General features: G+C 41.9%; 3 protein-coding genes across 9 annotated transcripts; 1 reads left to right on the top strand and 2 right to left on the bottom strand.

The window, feature by feature from the left end:
- Positions 1-1,199: 1,199 nt before the first annotated feature.
- cdc34b (cell division cycle 34 homolog (S. cerevisiae) b) lies at positions 1,200-7,515 on the bottom strand. Its single transcript, XM_014333074.2, has 5 exons — positions 6,713-7,515; positions 6,510-6,596; positions 5,863-5,960; positions 3,730-3,864; positions 1,200-3,180 (listed from the first exon to the last, which is right to left on the bottom strand). The coding sequence occupies exons 1-5, from the start codon at positions 6,896-6,898 to the stop codon at positions 2,970-2,972; spliced, it is 717 nt and encodes a 238-aa protein (XP_014188560.1). The 5' UTR covers positions 6,899-7,515; the 3' UTR covers positions 1,200-2,969.
- Positions 7,516-8,049: 534 nt separating this feature from the next.
- On the top strand, positions 8,050-17,434 carry cactin. Its single transcript, XM_005920537.3, has 10 exons — positions 8,050-8,487; positions 9,613-10,216; positions 10,318-10,413; positions 10,588-10,733; positions 10,846-11,008; positions 12,694-12,808; positions 15,743-15,935; positions 16,114-16,236; positions 16,332-16,654; positions 16,747-17,434. The coding sequence occupies exons 1-10, from the start codon at positions 8,183-8,185 to the stop codon at positions 17,235-17,237; spliced, it is 2,559 nt and encodes an 852-aa protein (XP_005920599.1). The 5' UTR covers positions 8,050-8,182; the 3' UTR covers positions 17,238-17,434.
- Positions 17,435-17,608: 174 nt separating this feature from the next.
- On the bottom strand, positions 17,609-24,814 carry sema4e (semaphorin 4e). 7 transcript variants are annotated; one of them, XM_014333073.2, is made up of 16 exons: positions 24,348-24,814; positions 24,198-24,226; positions 22,939-23,253; positions 22,632-22,777; positions 21,217-21,279; positions 21,041-21,139; positions 20,832-20,931; positions 20,635-20,742; positions 20,406-20,557; positions 20,084-20,262; positions 19,805-19,961; positions 19,444-19,666; positions 19,201-19,316; positions 18,772-18,944; positions 18,631-18,683; positions 17,609-18,521 (listed from the first exon to the last, which is right to left on the bottom strand). In XM_014333073.2, the coding sequence occupies exons 3-16, from the start codon at positions 23,045-23,047 to the stop codon at positions 17,962-17,964; spliced, it is 2,238 nt and encodes a 745-aa protein (XP_014188559.1). In that variant the 5' UTR covers positions 23,048-23,253; positions 24,198-24,226; positions 24,348-24,814; the 3' UTR covers positions 17,609-17,961. The 7 variants fall into 7 exon arrangements, with proteins under 7 accessions (XP_014188559.1, XP_014188558.1, XP_042075948.1 ...); XM_014333072.2 differs by having other exon boundaries at positions 24,198-24,276; positions 24,402-24,814; XM_042220014.1 differs by having other exon boundaries at positions 24,402-24,814.
- Between the last annotated feature and the right edge of the window lie 555 nt (positions 24,815-25,369).

Here is a 25,369-nt window from a genome sequence, read left to right as displayed (position 1 = left end):
CTAAGCAGCCAATTATATGGCAATAGCTCAGTCCATTTATTTGTGCAGACATGGTCAAGACAACCTCCTGAAGTTCAAACTGAGGATCAGAATGAGAAAGAAAAGTGATTTAGGGACTCTGAACGTAACAGTTGTTGGTTCTAGATGAGCTGGTCTACTGGGATTTTACCCCACAACCATCTCTACAGTTTATAGAGTATAGTCAGAAAAAGAGAAAATATCAAGTGAGGCAACAGTAACTAACTTAAAAAAAAAAAAAAAATGCAGAAAATGTGAAGATTTTGCCTGAAATGCTTAAAAATATTTGAAATATTCAAAGCAGTTTTTGATTGGTGTCAGCTTGTGTGCCTGCTTGTTTCTATACCACTCAGTCTGCTTATATCACTGTGTTTTACAGTCATGTCTAAATCTGCTGAGTTTGATTCCCACCAATCAGGTGAATAGATGAAAGTTACAAAAAAGAAAAGCATAAGCATACGTCTCCAGAAAAAGTTTTGGTACTATAACTGTTTCTGTAGCACAATGTACGTAGAAGTGCACAAAATAAGAATAACATAATAAACTAGAAATAAATAAAAATATATCTTCACATTGAGAGCTGCTGCACACAGCTTGTGAAGCAAACGGTACAGTTTATTGTGAAATCAGTGGATAATGGAAATAACATGACAGTCAGACCCACATGCTCCAACATGAAACCTGTAAATGGTAAATGGCCTGTATTTGTATGGCGCTTTACTAGTCCCTAAGGACCCCAAAGTGCTTTACACGTTCAGTAATCCACCCATTCACACACACATTCACACACTGGTGATGGAAGTCTACATTGTAGCCACAGCTGCCCTGGGGCGCACTGACAGAGGCGAGGCTGCCGGACACTGGCGCCACTGGGCCCTCTGACCACCACCAAGAGTCTTGCCCAAGGACACAACGACCGAGACTGTCCAAGCCGGGGCTCGAACCAGCAACCTTCCGATTACAAGGTGAACTCCCAACTCTTGAGCCACGATCGCCCCAATTATGTATTAAGGAATCAAGAAGAAAAAGCAGCCTTTACCTTATAGTAACCTTTTTTACAAATAGCTATGCAGCTTTGCTAATAATAAAACCAAAATATCAAAAATTCTTAAAATACAAAAAGTAACCCGTTTAAATGCAGGCATACAAATCAAGTGAAACAGAAGAAAAAGCACTGTGGGTCTTTTTTTCTTCCAAATAAATCTTTATTTTTTCAGTTTTTAAATAGCTGAAAAAAAAAAAAAAATACACAGGTGAATAAAACAACAAGTAATCATTCATACAGCTATATGTGCATATCTGTCACGGTTCCTGTTAAAGATGCAAACCAACACTGAAGACCACCGAAAGAGGAAAATAGTTACTTTTTCTCAATTGTTGTGTCACATGTAATTCATTATCCTGAGAAATTCAGTATGACTTCCCAATTTAATTAAAACAATCAATATTGCTGATGAAAAGGTTCACACAGAGCCCACCCACACACACACAGAAGAAAAAGAAAAAAGTCCAATCTCAACTAAGACAGAATAGCAATGGAAGAATAAAACATGATGGTCTTGTTCACTTCCGAGGACTGGCAGGAGAAAAAAAGAAAAGAAAAGAAAAGAAAGAACCTTGTTGAGAAGTGTGGGATCATAGATTATGAGACAATACCTACAATTGTTTCTGTCAATCAAACCTAATAATCTCGTCATCACATAACTCATTCTCAAGCAAAAAACAAAAAAACAAAACACAGGCATAACATCTATCTGAAGAAAACAGTAAAATGAAAACAAGCTTGCAAGAGAGAACACAAAGAGCAAACAGAGTGCGACAAACAGTTACCAAATGTTTTGGGCTTTCTTTAAAACACACTTCTTTTGGTCTTTGGGTCAAGTGGGGCCCATCAGCGAGTGACCTCACCCGAGGAGAAATGCAATTCTGATCAATAATTAGCTCTGCCCCAACAACTCCCTGGTGATCATCCTACACAACTCTTAATCTGAACTACTTCAAATAACACAACCCTACACTTAAAATGACAGGAGAAATACATCCAACAGTAACCAGAAGAAAACACGGCAAAGATCAACTTCATGTTAGGAAAAAAAACAGAAAAAAAAAAAAGTTCACGTGAGGATTTGACCTTCCGATTGAGCCAGCCGGTCCTCCGGGCAGAGAGTCCTTGTTGTTGAAGTCTTTGTCATCACACGGATCATGACGTAGATAAACGGTCCACCAGTAAAAGAGACAAAAAGCTTTGAAAAGAAGTTCCGGCATGCACAGGAACTTTGAAAACATCGTCATGTGACAATTAAGGTCTTGTCCTATCAAAGCGGAACAGACTGTGACACTTGGAGAGGGGAGAAAAAAGACAAACAAACCCAAAAACAAAACAAAACAAAAAACAGAATATTTGCAGCACAGCAAACGTGCTGTTTGAAGTCCTCAATCTTCTGTTCATCACTGTGACCAACTAGCAGTGAGCAATAGCCAGTTACAATTAGGGAAAAAAAGATATGCAAAAGACAGGCTGAGAAATGTTTGGAAGTGTTTGCACCAGTGCAAATGTTGCTATTGTTGACAGTTGGGTTTTTTGTTTGTTTTTTTTAACCCCACAACACCTTACACTATACATGGGACTGAGAAACTCGGCAGGGTATGTGAGAGTTATGTTTTTTTGTTTTTTTCCCCTCAAAGTAAGGATTTAGGTGATGATAAAAACTGAAGAAACTGGTGACTTTTGTGCTGGTGCAAATCTTACCAGGTCAGAGCCTTCCTCAGCAAGGCATCAATTTCAACCTCCAAGATGCATTCAGAGGCGAGAGGAAAAAAGCTCTGTGTTGGTTTAGAGGAGGGAAGCTTCCAATCTTTCTTGGTTGTAAACCTAGAATATCTGGCAACCCGGGCAGAGAGAGGAAGGGTAGCACACGTCAGCTAAGATCGGGGTGCCGGAAAAAAGCGCGTCAGGACTCCTCATTGCCCGAGTCGTCTTCGTCATAGCAACAGTCGCCATCCTCGCCTTCCACGTCGTCTTCGTCGTAGCAATAGTCATAGAAGAGGTCGGAGCCTTCGTCGGGGGCTGGGGCGCGTGTGCGGACGCAGTACTCCGCCAGCGTAGTGGGCACTTTCACGCCATCGCGCTCAGCTTCAGCCTTGGTAGCCAACACTTGTTTTCTGAGGGGAGATCCGAGTGGCGTCATTACAAACAGCTGGAGATTTACTATCATTTTCTGTCTTTCCATAAAAGATCAAAGAAATCTGAAGAAAAGTTCCCACCTTATCCGCCAACAGTCAGCTGATCTTTTGCTACATGAATGAAGCTGTGCAAAATTTTACCTTTATGCTATCACTATTTTACAAGTACAGAGTCCACACACCCACAACAGTCATCTGGTTAGGTTGCCTCCGAGGTACTTCCCTCTGGAGGTTTTTTTTGGAGTGAACTCCAGCTTTGAACATTCAAGATTTTTATTTTCTGAACACATTTATTCCCAGAAGAATGGCGGTTCACCAAGTTTTAATAATGCACTGGACAGTTTTAGCTGTTTCAACAATCACTATAGCTGTATTTCTCTGCTTGATGCAAGGCATTAGTTTGACCCTCTGAATCAGTAAAATCTTCTCTATAACTACGGGATACATCTGACATGAAATGACTTTTGTTTTGCACAGCGAGTGAGTTTACACCATTTCTTTTAACTGTGAATCATGCAAACTGTTTACCTGATGATCTCCACATACTCCCGGTCTTTGCCTTTGCTGTCTCTCCATTTGCGGTACATGACAGACGCGTCCACATTGGCAGGAGAAAAGGTGTTTGGTTCATTCAGCAGTGAGATCACACTCAGCAGAATGGTCCTGGAAGCAAACACAAAGGTGGCAGTCAGCGTGGCATCTACTGCAGGACACGAACACACAAGTTATGGGAATTAAAACAAAAAGAAAAAAAGGAACTAATTTCTACTTTCTCCCTTATGTTAATTTTTTAAAACACATTTTATTTTAGAATTGGGTGAACTTAGAAATATGGATAGAGTCTCCAATTATGGATATAATGCTAATTATTCTGGCAGATAATAGATTATTTTAAATTTTTCAAAAATGCTGTAAATGACAGTGAGGTAACTTGCACTGGATAAAACAATGAGCAACTAGAACACTGGACTGTTTTGATTAAAACAGACCTCTCTACGCCTTTGTAAATCTTATTAAAACAAGCTTGAGGAGGATTGTTGTCCTAAGACAGGGATCAGCAATCTTTAACACCAAAAGAGCCATTTGGACCCGGTTTCCACGCAAAAGAAAACACTGGGAGCCGCAAATACTTTTTGACATCTAAAATGAAGATAACACTGTATATATTGTTTTTTACCTTTATACTTTGTGTGAACAACTAAGGTGTGTTGCTTATGAAATCCATGAAGTGCTACAGCAAAAACTACATTTTATTTATGTAATTAACACATTTTGAACTCTTAAAGAAATATAACAAAAGGAAAGACACCCAGCTGAACTAAAATGATCCATGTAGCAAACAAAAACTGTGAGCCACCACCCTTATATCGCCTTTGGGCTTTTTGAGCCTTGACCTGACTTTTAAAAAAAATTATTGGGGAAAAAAAGCACTATGTTGCTAAAAAAAAAAAAAAAAAAAAAAAAAAGGGAAATAGATATTTACAATATTCTGCCTAAATATGTATTTTACCTGGTTAATGTGTGTGGCGGGGCGTGGTCTAGGAGGACGTACCTGAGTGGCACCCGCAATCACGCCTCGCCGATTTAACGTCTGTGCTCTCTATGCTGTTGTTGGTGTGTGTCGAACTGTGAGCTGAAAAGCTGCAGCCATCTGTGTGCGTACAGCAACCATGTGTGAAAAGTGGTCAATAAAGAGATGCTGAAAAGCATGTTCATGCAAACATCGTCGGGTCTGCCGTGGTATGTTTGTATGTTTGTTCTGCTCCTGAACCTCTGCGCACAGCGTCTGCAAATCGGGGCTGTACGAAGTCACTTTCATCTTTTCGCAAGACTGTAAGCTGTCATCTGTGAGGCGTGAGCGGAGTTTGTTTTAACATAGTTCACGGTGGAGAATAGCTGCTGACATAATGTGGATCCGAAGATCCATAATTGGCCTATCTGGGGTTGAAAGTCTCGATAAATGCACAGGATTTCTGCGGGTATACCGGCTTTCGCGAGTGTGACGCTTATTTTGAGTGATGAAGAAATAATAGAATATAATTTTATGTTTATATTTCAATATCACAATAATCTAACAATTTAGAACTACACATTTAAAAAAATAAATAAATAAATAAACTAACATAAATAAAATACATTTCAGCCAAATACTTCTAATTTATTTTCCCAAACCACGCAGAGCCGCACTATAAGGACTAAAGAACCGCATGTGGCTCCGGAGCCGCAGGTTGCCGACCCCTGTCCGAAGACAACAACGCAAAACAACACTAAGATTGTCACTGAATGTTCAGCATGTTCAGAAATGGTGACTTTTGTGTTTTTGTGTAATAACTTGTGCTCTGAAAGCAATGCATGATAATGTACTTCTACTATAATAAAACAGTATAAAGGAGGATATCTTCCTCTTCCCACTGAATGATAATGCCTCCATACTGCAAAAAACAACAGGCGACTCAAACTGCTTTAACTAACAAGGTGTATAATACATTGAATGCCCACATATGGATTCAGTTTCTAGATACAAGTAAAAAGAAGCCAATGAAGATGAATGTCATGCGATAAGACTCTGACTCAGGTAAATTATTGAAGTGGCTGACACAGAACAAAGACGGGAGGTACCCAAGAAAGGAGAGACATGAGAGATAATGAGGGAGTGCTAACCGGACGTTCTGGGTGGGATTCCATCTCTCTGAAGGCAGCTCTCCGCTCTGTGGGTCGTCCACTGGAGGGTGCAGTATAGAAATACACACATCTCCATTCTAAAAGACACAGAGGGGAAAGAAAGCTCCTTCAAATGTGATTCAGTCAAATTTTAGTTATAGAGCACTTTTTTAAAAAACAAGAATCTGATAAAGTCCTGTATAAAAATACTAAACACACCACACAAAATATAAATAAATTAAAAAAAAAAAAAAAGCCAATCCCCCGCTACGGAGAGATTATGGAGATTGACTGCCTGATGTTTTCAGCTGGGTTGAACACCTTAAGGTTGCTGGCAGTCAATCAATTAACTGCCAGCAACCTTAAGGGAACATATGTCAGCAGCTCAGATATGTATGGTGGCGCTGATCAGAATCAGAATCAGAATCAGAATGGGGTTTATTGCCAGATGTTGAGGTTTACAACATTAGGAAATTGCTGCTGATCCATTAAAGGCTTCAAAAACAAACAAACACATTTTTTTAATGGGTCTAATGGGCCCCATGATGCAAGTGGTATTTGATCATATGAATCATGAGGCAAGCCTAGGACAGCTGCTCCCATCACAAACAGCAGTGGGAGGGCATTCAAGTATGTCAAGTTGTTACCTCATAGATGTTGGGGTGCCACATCTTGGTGAGGAAGCGGAAAGCCGGAGGGGAGTAAGGGTAGTCTAGAGGAAACTTGATTCGAGCCTAGGACAAAAAGAGACCTTTGGGGCTTGAATTGTGTGGCAATCTTTATTCATTCAGTAAAGCCTGTGTATTGTATTACATTAAGTGAAGTAATCACACCACTTTGGCTTTCTTACCTTGAAATATCCCCCTTCATAGTGAGTGTTTGGTGGTCCAAAAATGGCCACTTCCCAGTTGTATAAATCAGCCTCGTCCACCAGTGTTATTTTGAATCCCTCCACGGGCTCCTCCTGAAGGCTCTTCAGTTCCAGCATGAGTGCTTTCTGTGAACTGGCTACATGAGGGGCGTCGGGTTGCGCCATAATGTTGTTGTTGTTGGTGGTGGTCTGGGTGGCTGTCGGGATATTCTGGAGTGAACAGCGGACAGTTTCCTTCTGTTCACGCGAACACGGCAAAGTTAGCCTAATAAGCCAAGCAGCCTACCCTGAAAACAACAACAGTACCGAGACAATAAAACAGGCCAAACGTGTCAGGCTGTGCTCGAGCCAAACAAAGGTGGCGTTGATCTGTCCCCGAAACAGAGGAATTATTTACCAATGTCAACACTCAGAGAAATCTGCAACTGACCAACCATTGTGTCAGACCCGCGCCTCCAGCTTTAGCTGATCTACCTGGCAGAACAGCCGCGGATATAAGCCGTAAATCTACTGATAGCTGTAGGCTAATGGGAGCTAGCTAACAAGCCCTACCTCACCAACCAGATCGAACCGATCCTAGCGCGGCGCGAACACTTCCTAACCGCATACAAGAGCCAGGCTAGGACAGAAAACACACCTATATACCCAAACCCATGAATTCTTTACGGCAACAGCCGGAAAATATAGCTCATACGGCCATAAGAGAAGACAGGATAGAGAAGAATGTTGCTGAAAGGAGTCCCCTTTCCTCTACAAACAGGCAATGGCGCCCTGTGATTTGCGGGATTTGTAGTCCAATTACCACCTGTCAACATTATTTTTCCCCTTTAGAGCAGCAAAGAAGGCGTGCGGTGACGCATTCAACTGTCTTATTACATAAGTTTATATAAAATTAAATTTACCCAGAAAAAAATGATAGCTTTTAGAGCAATAATTCTTTAACATTTTATTTGAGAGGGAATTTAGGGAACTGCATTTGCCACTTTCTGACGTCACAAAAACGCCAAATATTGTTCGTGCTTCTGAGCTGTTTTCACCCTGAAATTATTTCAACACACTGACGGTTCTCAGTTGTATTCAGATGGTACTCCGAGGAGGGGTGCGGATTTCATAAAAACAGCAGTTAATAAACAGCGGGGCGTTTGTTTCTAGTTTATTTTTCTCAAGGTTCTCGTGACGTAAATAATACGCGCCATTTCACAGAAAGCCCCTTCGAGGGGGACTTTTTGCTGCCCCGTTAACTAGTTAAAAATATAACGTTTTTTTTTTTTATATTTTACTTTTTAAAATATGACCTAAAAATGTGAAATGTCGACATTATTTTCTGTTTAATCGTTCCAGTGCCGTTTAACCAGGTACGAACAGAATATGTCTTAAAAAGGCCCATTTGTTACATCTTATTTATGCGACAAACTGGTGTTGGGACCCCCTATTGAGAGAAAGTTCGCAATGAGTTCCAAGTCTCGACGTCGGGCTCGCTCCAAGTCCAGAAGTCGGAGCCGAGATCGGCCGAACAAGTCAAGAGGAAACAAGTCTAGATCCCCAGATGAGAGGAGAGACCACAGTCGGTCTGCCGACGGGAAAACGGCCGCTCGTGGTAGGGGAAGATCCTTCAGTCGGGACTCCAGCGATGGCTCTCCGGCCCAACGTCGGCCTCAGCACAGGGGCCGCTCTGGTTCCAGCAGCGGCTCGGAGAGCGACCGGAGGCGAGAGACTCAGAGTCAGATGAACAGGTCGAAGGGTCGGTCATCAAGGTAATCGCTTTGCGAAGCGGAGTTGGCTGCTTACTTGGGATTTTATATATTATGATGGTAGTAGCAGGCCTCATTTGAACACATCGAGTGACTCCGTAAACGTAACGTTTTTCTGTCCGAATTGCGACAGCAAAAGGACATCAACAAAAACTATTCTTTTTGGGGGGAATTCCAGGAATCAGCCTGCATCTATGCTTTTGCTTAGGCGCTAAATATAATTTGATGTTGACTTGCAGAACTGAGCAAGGCCTTACATTTAAAAAAGGAAGAAAAAAAGATGTGTCTGTTGTTTTATTATTTGAAGAACTCATACCACCAGTGCGTGTGGCGCAGTATTGCTTACTAGAAGGCAACATGCCTGTGAGACCTTAGTAGATATTCTGTCTATCCAGCAATCAATCATCCGAAGGTTGTAGTGGCAGCAGGCTAAGCAGGGTATTCCAGACACCCTTCTCCCAAGCAACACTTTCCAGTCCTTGCTGGGAGATACTGAGGCATTTCCAGGCAAAGTGAGACGTATAATCTCTTCAGTGGGTTCTGGGTCTAGCTCGGGGTCCCCTCCCCAAGGAGAAGGCATCTTATTAGATCACCAGGGTTTTTTCCCCCAATATCAGCTTTTTAAAAATGTATTGCCGGAATTAAATTTAAATTAACCCTTCTTTTTTGAAAAGCAAATTACATTTCTGAATTGAATCTTTTGTTGTTCTGTATGGTTTTTAATTGGATGTAGGTAGGGTTTAAATCATTGTACAGCATAAGGTTTGTTGTCACTGCATAAAATATACATAAAAAAGATGTGTGCACAGTATATTGCTGTATCGATGTTTGTCCCATCCTTGGTTGAGTGCCAGGCTGCTGCACAGTAATCCAATCAACTGATAGCGATGCTGATGCTCAGTGACGTTAGTGTTAGTGTTTATGTGAATGAAAAGACCTTCTGTAGATATAATCCCTATATCAACTTGTTATGGTAACTCCATTGCATGTAATAATAATAATAATAATAAATAGGTTTTTAACTGTATTCAACAGGACCTTACTTTTAGAGTTTCCTGTTATGTGGTTCTTCTGTAGTTAATATTGTATTCCTGCAGTTACTGTATTAAATCACACTTTCTGTCTCAGTCCTGATTCAGATAATACAAAAATGAGAAGGAGGAGAAAGGAACAGGAGAGTCATAGAACAACATCCCGAGAGAGGAGAAAGGGAAGATCCCAGTCCAGTTCTGACTCCCATGATGGAAGCGGCGACAGAGAAAGGAGAAGAAGAAGGAGTCCTGAGAGAGGGAGTCCATCGAGAGACAGACAGAGGAGGGAGTGGGACAGAGAGAAAGAGAGGCACAAGAACAGCGGCAGAGACGGCGACAAAAGTCGAGAGCGAAGGAAGAAAAGTGAAGACAGGGAGCGCGGGAGGAGTAACAGAAGCCAAGAGAAGTCTGACCGGGGCAGAGGCAAGCAGCGCTTCAGTTCGAGTGAGTCATCTGAGAGCTCAGAGTCTGATTGCGAGAGAGGCGCACTCAAGGAAAAGGAGGAGAGGAACAAACAGAAGGAGATGATGAAAGCTCTTGAGACACCAGAGGAGAAGAGGGCCAGAAGGTTGGCAAAGAAGGAAGCAAAGGAGAAGAAAAGGAGAGAGAAGATGGGCTGGAGTGAGGAGTACCTGGGATACACCAATGCAGACAATCCTTTTGGGGACAACAACTTATTGGGGACATTTAAATGGCAAAAGGTGAGTTCCTGACTGCAAAAGTTTGGATATTTGCCTGTCATAACCTGCTTTTGAGACCTTGTATCCCATCCACGGTTCTTCGGTTCTTTTTGCTTCCTCAGGCGTTAGATAAGAAAGGTATCGGTCATCTCGGAGAGAAAGAGCTCAAAGAAAGGAACAAATGTATTCAGGAGGAGAACCGTAGAGAGCTGCAGAAGGTAAGAACTGTGGGATAAAAATCTTCCCCATTAGTGCTCACACAGTGCCTGACTTTTTATACAAATGCTTAAAAAAAGGATGGAATTTCACTTCCCAGGCAAAACATGGAGAATCAGTTTTAAGTTTAGAGATTGGGAGCGACATATTTATACACCAACTTTATGTTAATGTAGGTGAAGCAGCTGCGTCTGGAGCGAGAGCGAGAGAAGGCCATGAGAGAGCAGGAGCTGGAAATGCTGCAGAGAGAGAAAGAGGCAGAATATTTCAAGACCTGGGCTGAACAGGAAGACAACTTCCATCTGCATCAGGCCAAACTAAGGTTAGTGTGGCTCTTACTCCACTATGATTGGATCAGTTTGTTTAAACCTCCACCTTCTACATCTGTTTATCTAATTAACCCTGCTTCACACCCTTGTTCTTTGTCTCTGCAGGTCTAAGATTAGAATCCGTGACGGCCGCGCGAAGCCGATCGACCTTTTGGCGAAGTACATCAGTGCAGAAGATGATGATTTGGCAGTGGAAATGCACGAGCCATACACGTTCCTCAATGGGCTCACGGTCACTGACATGGACGACTTGCTAGAGGACATAAAGGTTTGTATAAATAAAGTGTAAAAGTATAAATAAAGTGTAAAAGTTCTGTTTATGAAAGGACTGATTTTAATACAGTGTTTCATAATATGCCCATACAGATACAATATTAAAAACCCAGCTCAATTTGTAGTGTCAAGTTTAGACTGTATGTAAAACATAACATCACTCACTACGTTATGAGCTACTGCTATGAAATCTCATGTTATAGTACTGTGCAAAATTCTTAAACTATCCCGTTTCTTTATATTTTGCTTCCTGATGTTAGATGTTATTGACATTTTTTAAGTGCTCTTGAACAATAGTTCTCCTGGCTTCCTGAAGGCCTTTCAGTGCTCTTCTTTGATCACTGGCATCTATTTTGCTTATTTTCAGTCCAGTCCAGTTGTTTGTTAAGCCACCATGAATCATTCAAGCATAAAAAGAGACCTTACCTTACGCAAGGGATGGATCTGTGCCATGTTTATCATCGACAGACAACTTGGCAAATAACCAATTTGAAATTGAATCTTCAGGCACTTTGTTACTCCACAGCATATTTCTTTACTTCAGTCAAGAACTGTCTCAGTGGAAGGGTGGCAGGAAGGAAGGAAGAAAGGGAAACAGGGAGGAGCGGGTTAGGTATACCAAATTACACAAGAGCTGGACTGAATCTGTTCAAAAGGTCTTGTAAAGTAATGAATCCAAATTTGAAGTTTTTCATTCAAATTGTCATTAACATGTACAGAGGAGGTCTAAAACTCAGTGTCCACAACATTCTGTAAAACATGGTGGGCTCTCTGTCATAGTTTGGGGCTGCTTTTCAACCAGTGGTGTTGGACAGGAAGTCAGAATTGACGGAATTATCAACACAGGAAAAGAAAATGCTGGAAGGCAACTGATTGGCAACGGCTTCATGACAGTGATCCCAAACACACTATCAATTGGCCTTCCCAGTTTAACATTATTGAAGCAGTGTGGGATCATCTTGATAGAGAATTGAACAAAAGGCAGCAAATATCCAAAGAAGGACTTTGAATTTCCTTCAAGAAGCCTCGAGAACTATTCCTGGAGACTACTTATTACAAGTCTTATTATTATGTATTATAAGAAAGCTGTCTAAGAGAGTTGGTCATACAAAATACTGACTTTCAAGCTTGTTGGAATTGTATATTTTTTGCCTTTTATATACTGTATTTCTATGTACCTTTGCACCAATCTTCCATTTCTAATAATGTCATTAATGATATAAAGATAAGGGGTGGGTCAAGACTTCTGCACAGCACTGTAGATAATATTAAGTCCTAACTTGAATATTGACTTTTACTTTGTAAAATACCTGAGCACAGATTAGTGTAAGTATCCACACAGCAGATGGTGTTAATTGGTAATTGCTTTAAAATTCTCCATTTGTCAGAATCACTTCAAACATGGTGGCAAAGTCCAATTCAGGGACTCAGATTAGCTGACCTCATGCTTAGCAGGCTACCACCTAGTATGGCCACCTAGGAAGCGACCATCTCTCACACTTCAAGTCTTAATAATATAAATGTCACAGAATAAAGGAGGCAAATCAGCTGTAAGTTGTTTAGTGTAAATCTATATTTATATATATTTACCGTGAACATGTCAAAAGATGCATGTTAACATGTACTGATCTTAAAGTGCAGCATAATTAAAACATTACTGCATGCACAATGTTCTGGTAGGTGTACATGGAGTTGGAACAGGGCAAGAACGTGGACTTCTGGAGAGACATGACCACCATCACCGAGGATGAGATCAGCAAACTGAGAAAACTGGAGGCCTCTGGAAAAGGGCCTGGTAGGACACCCTTCACATTGTCCCTCTCTAATGGCTTTTCTCCTGATATGATTCTCTCTCTCTCTTTTTTTTTTTTTTTTTTTAAATTACTGTAATTAAAGTGGAACCCCAACTTGCGAATACCCCGTTTCACAAAAAGTTCAAGTTACGAAGGCACTGAACGGCAATATTTTTGCCCGTGTTACGGCAAAATGCCCGCGTAACGAAATCCGCTAGCTCTGATTGGCTGAGCCTACAAACCCCACGACGCCTTCTAAATCATGTGACAACCCCTTGGCTTCCGTACTTGCGCTTCGCTGTTCCACTTGAACGACACAGCAATTAGCCTATAGCCTGTCATTCATCCAAAATGAGGCCTGCAAGTGATGCGAGTGAAAAGAGGAAGCGTAAAGTGCTCTCGATGAAAACAAAGAGAGAAATTATTGATAAATATGAGCAAGGTGTGAAACTTGGTGCTATTGCATGTGAGTATGGCCAAAATCCTTCGACCATAGGAACAATTCTAAAAACAAAAAGAAGTCCTCAAAGCAGGTAAACCTTCAATGGGCACCACCATCATGTCCAAAAGGAGGACCCCCATACATGACAAGATGGAAAGTCTTCTCCTTGTTTGGATTAAAGACAAAGGAAAGACTGGCGATACCCTCACAGAGACGATCATTTGCGAGAAGGCGTCTTCAATTTATAATGATTCAGTAAGTAAGGCAGCTTCCAATGAGCAGCCAACGGCATCAAGGTCCTCGCAGGAGGCACCCCAACCTCCGCAGAGTTCAGTGCATCGCATCGGTGGTTTGATCGGTTCAAGAAGAGGACTGGCATCCACTCCGTTGTGCATCACGGTGAGGCAGCAAGTTCCGATCACAAGGCTGCCGAAGAATTTGTTAAAAAATTTGAGGAACTTATAAATCAAGAAGGCTACATCCCCCAGCAGGTATTCAACTGTGACGAGACCGGCCTCTTCTGGGAAAAAATGCCGCCGCGTACGTACATCATCACGGAGGAAACAAAGATGCCAGGCCACAAGCCCATGAAGGACCGTCTTACCCTCGCCCTGTGTGCTAATGCCAATGGGGACTGTAAGGTCAAGCCACTCCTAGTGTACCACTCACAAAATCTGTGTGCCTTCAAGAAACACAAAATTTTAAAAGATAGGGTCGAGGTTATGTGGAGGTCCAACCCCAAGGCCTGGGTGACCTGACAGTTCTTTGTCGAATGGGTCAACTTGGTCTTTGGCCCTGCTGTCAAGAAGTTCCTTGAGGAGGATGATCTCCCCATGAAGTGCCTGCTGATCATCAATAACGCCCACGCCCACCCCTCTGGCCTCGAGGATGACATCCTGGAGTTCTCGTTCATCAAGGTTCTCTTCCTCCCTCCTAACACGACCCTTCTCCTCCAGCCCATGGACCAGCAAGTGATCTCTAATTTTAAGAAACTGTACACGAAACACATGTTCAAACGGTGTTCCGACATAACAGACAGTACGCAGCTCACCCTCAGGGAGTTTTGGAAAAGTCATTTCGACATCGTTGCATGCCTCAAGTTGATTTCTTTGGCATGGCGGGAGGTGAGCCGTCGAACGCTGAATTCTGCCTGGAGGAAGCTGTGGCCTGATGCTGTTGCCCCTCGAGATTTTGAAGGCTTTGAGGGAGAGGAGGGGGAACCTCAACCTGATGTCGAGGTTGAGGAGATCGTAAATCTTGGCACCGCCCTGGGACTGGAGGTTGACGAGGAGGATATAAACGGCCTTGTGCATAAACATCAAGAGGAGCTGTCAACGGCAGAGCTGCAAGAGTTAGAGGCGATGCAGCACTCATCAGTACAGCAACAATTCAGCGAGGAGGAGGAGGAAGAGGAGGAGGCCGTCATACCATCGGACGATATCAAGTGCATTCTCTGCGCTTTTTAGAGGGTGGCCGATTTGTCAAAAAAAAAAATCACCCTGAAAAGAACTTTACCGCTCGGGCTATTGAGCGTTTTGGTGACGTCTGACTCTCCCACTTCAGATCCATTTTGAAAAGTAGAGAGAAACAGATGTCGTTGGATAGATTTTTCACAAGGAGGCCAGCAACAAGTCAACCTTCAGGTGCAAGTGTGCCTTAGAAGGCGAAAAGCGATGAAAGTGGCAGAAGTGATTAGTTACAAAACATAAAAATGCACAAAAAATATAACATAAAAAAACAAAGGATAAAATAGAAAATTAGAATTTTTTTTTTTAAAGTTTAAAAAATATGTAAGTTTTAATGTTTAGAATGTTATGTACACACAGTATATGTATGCATGCATGCATACAGATGACACATATATATATATACACTTATTCCTCTAATTTTGATTTATTGGTAATATTTTTACCCAAATGCGATACTTCTTAAAATACAAGCAGACATTACAAAGAAAGTTGAAGTGTTAATAATTGTGTAAAAATGTCTGTCAGAGGATTTTTGCTTTTAAAGGTTTTATTATTCATATAATAATCAGCTAAGAGAGTGTTTATATTTCTGTTTGTACTCAACCAGCTGCACAATTAACCGATGGCAAACCGGAAACTTTTTGTACTTGTAGTGTTTTTAGATGGCAGGGCTGTTGGTGGATTAAAACTTTTTGTTAATAAAATATAGTTTTCTTTGGTCTTTAACGTGCACTTCAGTGTCTGTTGCACTACCTCCTTATGTTTAAAACCTGATTAATCTTTGAATTAAAAAAAATTAAGAACTTTACACCCTAATGTTATGCCAGTTTGCCCTGTGGTGGTGCTGTATGTATGCATGCATACGTATGCTTTCTTCAGCCTCCACTACCAAGAACTTCGTCTCCAGCCAGCATCGTCTCAGTCAAAAGGCACGATGGGTGCTTCGACTTATGAAAGACCGTCAGGAACGGATTAATTTCGTAAGTTGAGGTTCCACTGTATTAATTTATCCGTTTATTTCTCAGGTGATCGTCGTGAGGGCATCAATACAGCTGTGAGCACAGATGTTCAGTCTGTGTTCAAAGGAAAGACATACAGTCAGCTGCAAGCACTGCACCAAAACATTGAGGCAAAGATTCGGGCTGGAGGATCCAATCTTGATATCGGTTATTGGGAGAGTCTGTTGCAGCAGGTCAAAGTCTACATGGCCAGAGCAAGGTATGACAGTGATGTGGCAATGCCCACTGTTTTTGGCTGGCTTAATAAAGTTAAGTCCCATCTTTATGCAACTTAATATCACACTTCTGTCTTTTTTGGCCAGGGCACTCTTATAGAAGAGATTTGTAATCTCAAGAGTCTGATTGTTTAAAACTAAATCTAACTTTTTATGCTGTAGGCTGAGAGAACGACACCAGGAGGTGTTGCGTCAGAAGTTGTTCAAACTGAAACAGGAACAGGGAGTAGAGAGTGAACCCTTGTTTCCCATCATCAAAGAGGAGCCTAGGAGTGAGGAAGATGAGTAAGTTAAAATGTACAGACCTGAGTTGCAAATTCCTCTTTGCACTATTGCAAGAGGTGCACTGTAAAATCTAAACCAACATTTCCTTATTCCAGTGAGAGAGGAGGGCAAACTAGAGAGAAAAAGAGAAACACTGAAACAGAGCCAGAGGAGGGTCCGTCCACATCTACAGCAGGAAACCAAGATGAGGAAGGTGGCGAAAAGGGTGACAAGAAGGATGGAGAGGAAAAGGATGAGGTTGTGGAGGCTGTTCTGACGGAGGAGGACCTGATCCAGCAGAGCCAAGCGGAGTATGACTCGGGTCGCTACAGCCCCACGTTGCTCATGCAGTCTGAGCTGCCGCTGGACACCCACACGATCACCCCAGAGGAAGACGCACACCGGCTGCAGTTAGCACGCAGACAGCTCCAAGTTACAGGTATGAGATAAAAGCAAAGCATCCTCACTGCAGAAATGTATAACCATGCATATTGGGAACTGTAGCCTCACTGTTTTCCCACTTTCTGTCAGGTGACGCCAGCGAAAGTGCAGAGGACGCCTTTGTGCGACGGGCCAAGGAAGGCATGGGCAACGATGAGGCCCAGTTCAGCGTTGAGTTTCCGGTCACTGGGAAAATGTACCTGTGGGCAGACAAATACCGCCCCAGGAAACCACGCTTCTTCAACAGGGTCCACACAGGCTTCGAGTGGAACAAGTACAACCAGACACATTACGACTTCGACAACCCTCCCCCTAAGATAGTCCAAGGTTACAAGTTCAACATCTTCTATCCAGATTTGATTGACAAGCGATCCACGCCGCAGTACTTCCTGGAGCCCAGTCCCGACAACAAGGACTTTGGGATTTTAAGGTTCCACGCGGGCCCGCCATATGAGGACATTGCTTTTAAGATCGTAAACAGGGAGTGGGAGTACTCGCACCGACACGGCTTTCGCTGTCAGTTCGCCAATGGGATCTTCCAGCTTTGGTTCCACTTCAAGAGGTATCGCTACAGGAGATAAATGCCACAGATCAGTACGGACCAAAGCCGCCAGTGACTGGGTTTTACACATGCTGTACAGTAAAGGTGCTTTGTTTTTGTTTTAGCTGCTCTCTTAGAAAAGCAGTATTAAAGCTTCAAATCACTGTACTGATGTCTAAGAAAGCAGAACTGTAATTTAGTCAAAAAGTTACATATTAAAGTTTTTTTTTCATTCTCCTTTTGGCCACTGGTTAATGGGTTTCATACAAACTTCACGTTAGAGATGAAACAGTAAGCATTTTAAACTCGCTGAAACAACTTAAAGAACATATAGAAATTGTTTAATTACAATAAAACAAAGTCTTGGTAGCTAGTGGTTACAGAATAAGTGGCTCGATTTCAATTACTGTACATTCCCTGTTTAACAAAAAAAAAAAAAAAATTCAAACCAGTCATTGCAACATATTCCAATCTGTGGTACTTAAAACAATTAGTAGGAATTTGAGCACAAACCTGCATATAAAACAAAAAGGCAGGAATTCAAGTACATCATATTTGTACCAAAAATAACTTAGTTTTATCAGTTTTGTTTATCAAAACAAGCATTTGAAATGTTTTTACATCCAAGTTTCTATGCAAATATTACCGCTGAACCCCTATTCTCATTAGTTCAGGGCAGAAATGAAACTGTTTCTGTCCCCCCTGCATTGATTTGACTCTAAAGTCTATCTTTGTTAATGTCATGCGCTTCAGCTTTGTGACTCTCAGTGTTGGTTGTTGTTACTGTTGCTGCTGATGACCACAGACTTTTCCTCTCTGGGTGCAGCTTGGTAGCTCACACCAGAGTGTAAAGCCTCCTGGTTCTGGCCCTCCTGAGATTGCGCTTCACTTTTACTCTTAAAGCAACTCCAAGGCAGACACAGATGGCCTTTGTAAAAGTTCCAGGTCAAAAGGGCAAAAAAAGCAAGCCCCAAAAGAGCACATGCAACCTGCAGTCCTGTAACTGATGCACAATCAGTCTGAGCTTGGGTATCCAGTGTCCTATCACCGGAGTCTGATAGCTCAATTGTGACCAGATGCTCAATTACAGTTATGCTGTGCTTTTTAGCTCTGGAGTGCTCCACAGACAAGCAGCGGTAATGACCGGCATCGCTTAATGAAACATTCTGGATCAGAAGTCCATCTTGTAGCTGAAGTGCAGCTGAAGGCGTCAGATCAATATTGTTCTTCTGCCACATGATTTTTCCCAAGCTGGAAAGGGGTAGACAGCTGAGCTTCAGGTCCTCACCTTCCCGGACGGACAAATTCACAGGCTTGATAGGGTCTGAAATTTCAAGAGACACCCATAAATCCATTTTCAGTTTGACAACTGCAACAGATCACATGCAGAAACGTGCAAACTCCAGAAGATTCAGTTTCATGAATAAACTCACCAGCATCAGGGCAGAGGGAAGCATCTCCAACTTTCAAACTTTGAATTATTTCACTACAAAAAAAAGAGCAAGTAAATGGAAAATTAGTTTGCATATACAACATCAATATCACTTGGTCCTTGTCTTTAACGTGATGCCTACCGGTGTGATTTAGAAATGAAAACGCATTTCCCCAGAGCACTGTTCCAGCCACAGTACGGGTCTCTGGCTAGAACACAGTCCATACAGGATGAGGACCTCTCACAGGTGGCCAGTGGTATCTGGGCTACTCCAGTGTCTGAGCCTGCATAGAGCTGACCATGTACATCTTGGATCTATGACAGAAACACAGAGCACCGATGATGCTGATGTACATTGACACCAAACATATTGAACCTGTTTATTCTTTCTGAGAAGACTCTTTATAAATAACTTAAATATGTGTTTTTTTTCACATTCTTGATGAATCCCGTCTTGCTGAAGGATAAAAAATAAATAAATAAAAATGTAATGGAATTCCTGAAACAATATCACTACTGAGGCATCAGCTGTGATATAAACTTTTTTAAATGAATGGTTATCTCAAATTACCGTGATATTTGAGAATTTAAGAATCTTGATTGGCTGATGGGGGTGGAAGATTTGTACTTCCTCTATGATGAACATCTCTCCGTCGTAGTTCACAGCTTTCAGCACTGTGCCTTTGTCTTTTGTATAAAAACAAGAAAACATATTTACATGTATAAAGTCCAGTATGCTTACCACTGTTAAGTCATCAAAAACAGCAAAATGGACAATAAACAGGAAGTGACAGAATGATGTACTGATGCAAACCTGTGCCTATAAACATCACGGGGTACTTGTTGCCATCTGCAGCTTTCATTTGGTTTACTATGATTTGTGTGAATGTAGCTCCTCTGCGCACCAGTAGAGGTTTATCTCCTATTGGCTGGATAACCTGGTCCATGAGGGGCTTGTCCTTGACAAACTGAAGGGTTCGGTCTGGTAGATCCAAAGTTTCATGTATGCCCGCTTTACGAGCTGCATTATTTATACACTAGCAAAGGATCAACAAAAAGGAAAGAGAGAGCAGGGTGCAAAAAGGAATCAGCTTCCTGCTAGGGTTTTCTTTAAAAAATAAATAAAATAAATAAATAAATAAATAAATGCACAAGGGAATTTTGGGAAGACTTACAGCTCCAGGCCGAGGGACGGGCACTTCTCCGCTATACATCACCCACTTAACAAAGGAGGTTTCTACGGGGACTGGGGTCTTGTACTTCCCCTCTGCAAACACTCGGCTTATGTCTGACACGCGGTACGCACACACTGCAGACAAGTCTGATGTGTCCCTTAAATAAGCACACACACACACACACACCAAACATGCAGGACATCTTAGCCAACTGGTGTCCTAAAGACATAAAAGAGGAAGTTAGCTTTTTCCTTCTTACACAAACATGTCCATACTTACGACTGTGCTGTGAAGACGGTGTAAAAAATACAGCTCTTCCAATCCTTCTCGGGGTCACACCAGCGGTATGCGTCCCGGATAATGTACGGCAGCTGGGACTCCAGCACCGGACAGTCTATTCTAGCTTTCAAGAAGGTTGTCCACTTTTTCTGCAAAGTCCTTAGACCGCCAAGATCCCCCTGTGAACACAGAAATTCATAACAGGAGGAAAAATACACATAGCAACGAAACAACGGAAAGGGCTGCAGGAGCACAAATGGAGGAAGTGCCATTTATGTGCCATTGTCATTGGAAGTGCATGCAATGTAAAACCTTTTATCACCTTGCAGACGCGGGCCACGCGGGACACCACCAGTTTGTTGTAGCAGTCGCACTCCACAGCAGTCTCACTAAAGAACAGGTAAACTTTGTCGTCATCTCCGCTTTCACTTTCCTTGCTCTCTTGCATCTGAGCCATGGAAACAAAGGTGGGCTCTGGCACAAGAAGAAAAGAAATCTTTAACTTTGACTCAACTAATAGGTTTAAAAATATATATTTTTTTATATCTTACCATTAAGCCAGGAGCTTATAAACTCAGTCCGTATGTTACCAGACGAGCGTATTAGGACGGGTTCAGAGCCGAGGAAGTTCATTGACGTGGCTGAGTAAAGATCATCACCTAACGAGACCAGAAAGCAAAAGAAAATATGTTTGCTCTGCTAATCTTTTCAACAGGTTTCTTAGTGTAGTTGGCAAATTTCTACCTACCTGCCATGATTGAAGCGTATCTCTGGAAAGGATCAAATGGACACTTCCCTTTGCCATCCTCCATCTCCTTCTCAAAAGTCAATGCATCACCTGAAAAGGACTGCCCCGGCAAACACCGTTTTATCTTTGGAATTATTCTGCACTTATTGTGAAGCTGATGAAAAGCCACAAAAACCCATCTATTCAATCAGTTAGTGAATTTATCTCACCACGTATTTGCACTCGGGATCAAAAGCATTGGTTCCACACACATACATTCTGTCATCTCCCACCTCATGCAGGATCCTGATATAGTTCAAGCACTCCGTCTGTGAAAGGATTTCAAGAACCAGTGACTGCCTCTGCTTAATGTAAATTGACCTTTACAAAACTACAATTAACCCACCTCTGCATTTTTTCCTTTGTTTTTACATTCTGTCTTTTTTGTTGGAGTTGCTTCCCATGCAGCCTAAAAAATAAAAAACACAATTTTGGTCACACTTCAAAAAAATTAATAGAAGTTCTGTTGAATAGGGTAAAGTTTGGGCCTGTCATAATAACTGATTGATGACAAACGTTATGACAAGTCCACAACCCTGACATTGCTTTCATTACTGGTCACACTACTCTGTGTGGTAGGAGAACATGTTTCTCAGGGCTAACAGGTTTTCTGCTGTACAGAACAATACTTCCAACGTTTACATTTTTTTAAAGGAAGCACAGCTGCTGTTAAGATGGTTAAACTGTGAAATGCTTTAGTATGTCTGCTAGCTTTGTTTACACTGTGTTAAGAATCAACGGTCAAATACGCCATGATATTCGCCATTTTTTGACTGTAGCTGATCATTAATAAGGTGCAATCTGAGGTGAAAACAGGATAAATTCATGTGAAGGAAGAGTAATTTAAGGACAAAGTTTTAAACAGGTTTTTTTCCATCTTTGGAAAATGTGTCAAAACTCTGGTTATGAGACTTCCTGTTAAGCTGGTGGTTGGTAAATGGTTGTGTCTAAATGATCACATCACACACACAAAAATATACATCAAGAATTGGACTGTGCACATTAGAAGAGTTAGATCAGTTCACACTGTTGTTGAGGAATTAAACAAATGAACCCGTGTCTTTTGTTTGCCTGAAGTTGGGCTCTCAGGAAGCACCATTTCCGGATCACAGATGGATCAATTCCAGCTCGCCCCTACTCCCTCCTACTCTGCAACAGAGTGGGACTTTCACAGCTGTGAGGAATAAGTTCTGTCTTGTTGCCTTTTGACAACCAGCATGTATTTCAATGGATCTGTGAGCTGATTTTTACTCAGCGTTCAAGGTAGATAGAGTCTGTGAATTTCTCACAGAACCACATGAAAAGGGCCAATAACATCAGTGACTCAAGCGATGGGCGAACATTTTTAGCTTTCTTTTCTTTGATAGATGTTGAAACGGTTCTATCAGAATGACTTAATTTATCCCCAAGGGGCAATTAAGATACAACAGAGCAGCATGATGTTGAAGATAAGGACATAATAAATAATAACTAATAAATACACAGAATATACAGTATGTACACAGTTTCAAAATAACACTTTTTTAAAATTAAAGTGTCTGAATAGGTGAATAAATAACTGTAAGTGACTAAAAGTGGGTAAAGTGTGGGCAGTATAAAAAGAGTGTAGAGTAGTTTATGTTTATGGGTATGGGAAATGGTCTTATCGGCTATGTTGGGCACTTGCCCTGGATTGGTGAAAGAGATTGCTTTAAAAGGAATAAAGTGGGTGCTGCCTGTTAAAAAAAACAAACAAACAAAAAAAAAAAACAGTGTTCTTACTGAAGCACGTTTCTGGGAGATGTTATAGAGGTCAAGTGCGTACACTTTTTCCCTAGCACCAAGCATGAGCACGCCTTTATCTTCTATCAACAGCATGGTGGAGTAGTTATAGACATCATTCTCACTAAAAAAACGAGCATTGTCCCCTAAAGGAAAAAAAAGAGACAGCAGACAAATGATTAACTCGGCAACCACCAGTGATTAAATCCCATTTCCTTTTGAGTCAATCCAAATTATATGAGCTAACACAAGCTGACGCACTGTAAGTCAAGTTGCAAGTTACACAAGACAAAAGAGCAGCGCTTACTGTGATAAGGCACAGATCTGCGGGGGATGCAGTTCAGTGGTAAGTTTTCCTTGGCCATCAAGGCCAGAGGCAGCAGGCAGAAGACAGTGAGGGACAGCAGCAGATTCATGGCTCCTTTTGCTCAAGCTCAGAGGATTTTTAGCTTTATTGTTTCCTCAACAGTCAGTCATAGAGCGGTAAAGGCGGCAGGGTGGCATCTATGACGTGATGTGGTCTGTGGTGTTTGAAGGGTAGCAGCCCCTTTACTGGCCCCGCTCTGCAGGCTGTCCATGGGGAGATGGATGGCACGGACCAAAGACACAAAGGCGATGGGGGCTGAAAAATACAAGGGTGTACAAGATATTAAAAACGGTTCATGAGTAAAGAAGGAAAAGTATAGAACCTTAATGGATGTACAGCACAATACCAGGACAATAGCTGACAGGGGTAAACATTAAAGTGCATCAAAACAAAGTGTAAGAAACTTAGCCAAAAAAAAGGGGGGGGTAAAAAGAAAGAAAAGAAAAAATAAAGGAATTGCCAGAAAGGACAGAGTGAGCTAAAGTCAGCACTGCAGTAATTCTGTCAGTGCCATAGTGATGTTAATGCAGGGCCATGAAAAGCATTCAGCAGGGTGCAGGGATGTCAACCTCAGCTCTCCTGCAGCACCAAGCACCGAAACAATGAAAGATTCACACAGAGTGCCAAATTCTGGGCTCGATTAGAGACTTGGCTGCAAGGAAGTTAGATGCAAGAGTGGTTTCACTGCACAGAGCAGGAAACTGAGGTAACCTTTAATTAGGTCGTTGTTACAAAAGGAGCATCTGTTTTCATTACTCTCACGGTAATCAAATTTGAAGTAATGATGTGTGTGTTACCTGATGAGCCACAACATGTCAGAGAATGCACCCCGATAAGATTATTTAGCCTTGAGGGCCAATCCCAGCTTCACTCTACACCCACACGCAGGCGCACACGCACACGCGCACATGCGCACACACTCACAGCACAATGCCTCTCATGTTTACGTTCAACTGAATCTGGACAGTAGAACAAACCCGATAAGTGTGTGAAAATCAATGTAGAAACAAAAATCCATAAAATAAATGAGAATTTAACAGTACGCTACTTAGCTAAACTAGTTATAATAATAGTAATAAAGTACGTTACCCCATGTAGTGAAGCTTTAACGTGAAATTCACCCTGAAGCTGTTAATAAAGTAGCTCTTGCAGGTTAGCTAAGAGTGAGCAAACACTCGAATCACAAGTTAATGTCTTACCTGCGCACGGACACACCCCAAGGTTTCCTCTAAGAAAAAAAATAGTCCCAGCACCTGTTTACGACATATTTCACCACCGCTTCACGGACAGATTGATAGTTTAAAAAACAAAAACAAATAAACAAGGCAAAATCAAAAACTCCCACATACCTTTAGCAAACACTCAATAAAAGTGTGAACAACTGAGACTAACGTCTAACGTACCCCAGAGGTGTCAGACGTTGGCCGTAGCCAGCAGCTTCACTGAGGTTTATTATCTGCAAGCTTGCGTCTAAAAATCAGCGACCGCACAAAAAATTAAAAAGGAAAGACGCTCAAGCAACGGCTCAGCAGCCCGTCAGCCTCCAGTGAGTGTTTCTAAAGACACAGCGGTGCTTCGTTTCTGTCCACAGCCTCTCTCAGCGGTCATATCCCTCGGTCGGTGAAAGGATCTGAATGGCCGGGGCTCCTACTCCGGACAGCCGCGCAGGGTTTTTTTTTTTTTTTTTTAACTAGTCCCCCACACCCCTTCAGAGTGTGGCGGAAGGCGCTGACCTCCGGTCTGATTAAGTGTTCGTTATAGTACTACTACTGTCGGTAGAAGGCACAGCTGACTCCAGCTGGGCGGATCAGGTAAACCGTAAAAACACCTGGCAGCGTGTCCAAACAGGAGTGATGAAGCAATGCAACATAGCAGGGCGGCGTGTTGTTATCTGCCCTCCACGATGGAAACGATGTATTTACATTAATGCCACCATCATCTCCCTGCATGTGCAATATTCTGGCACTATAATAATCCTGCACATGCACAGAAATATGAAAAGCGCAGAGAACTGATGCATATTTGTTATGATCTTATAGTTACGTTTGATTGAGACGCCACAAATCAAGAGAAAGGTTGTAGAGAAAGGGGAGATGGAGGGTTAGCCACTTTGTTATTAAACAAAGAAGCATGTTTGACAAGGTAAATAGATTGCTTTTTCTTCTAACTTAGCAAAACCTCAGACTTTAAAAATATTCTCCTTGCTTCCAATTGAAACCAAATGTCTAGCCGTATTTCTGGCAAGACATTTCTAACCGTTTAAATGTGTAGAAACTGTCGATTACATATTAACATTTATTTCTGATAGTTGTCGAGATCGTGGAAGGACTAAAATCGCAATAATCCCCATGTTAATACCTTAACTTTTAAC

This window comes from Haplochromis burtoni, unplaced genomic scaffold (genome assembly GCF_018398535.1).
Source record: "Haplochromis burtoni strain Fernald_Lab_line unplaced genomic scaffold, NCSU_Asbu1 Contig_41, whole genome shotgun sequence".
In the NCBI taxonomy this organism is placed as follows: Eukaryota; Metazoa; Chordata; class Actinopteri; order Cichliformes; family Cichlidae; genus Haplochromis; species Haplochromis burtoni.
Note: the sequence above shows the minus strand (reverse complement) of the source record. Positions and strands in the feature narration are given on the sequence as shown.

Bases quoted from the DNA above. Each gene is read 5' to 3' on its own strand.
- cdc34b (XM_014333074.2), bottom strand. From the start codon at position 6,898: ATGGCGCAACCCGACGCCCCTCATGTAGCCAGTTCACAGAAAGCACTC. The intron at 5,961-6,509 runs GTAACAACTTGA...TGTGTCTTTTAG, and splicing joins GGCACCCCAACATCTATGAG to AATGGAGATGTGTGTATTTC. The intron at 3,181-3,729 runs GTAAACAGTTTG...ATCTCCCCTCAG, and splicing joins GAGTATGTGGAGATCATCAG to AAAACAAGTGTTGGCTACCA.
- cactin (XM_005920537.3), top strand. From the start codon at position 8,183: ATGAGTTCCAAGTCTCGACGTCGGGCTCGCTCCAAGTCCAGAAGTCGG. The intron at 11,009-12,693 runs GTTTGTATAAAT...ATGTTCTGGTAG, and splicing joins ACTTGCTAGAGGACATAAAG to GTGTACATGGAGTTGGAACA. The intron at 16,655-16,746 runs GTATGAGATAAA...ACTTTCTGTCAG, and splicing joins CAGACAGCTCCAAGTTACAG to GTGACGCCAGCGAAAGTGCA.
- sema4e (XM_005920533.3), bottom strand. From the start codon at position 23,047: ATGAATCTGCTGCTGTCCCTCACTGTCTTCTGCCTGCTGCCTCTGGCC. The intron at 20,743-20,831 runs GTAGGTAGAAAT...TGGTCTCGTTAG, and splicing joins ATACGCTTCAATCATGGCAG to GTGATGATCTTTACTCAGCC. The intron at 18,945-19,200 runs GTAATTTGAGAT...TTTCTGTCATAG, and splicing joins TTAAATTCTCAAATATCACG to ATCCAAGATGTACATGGTCA.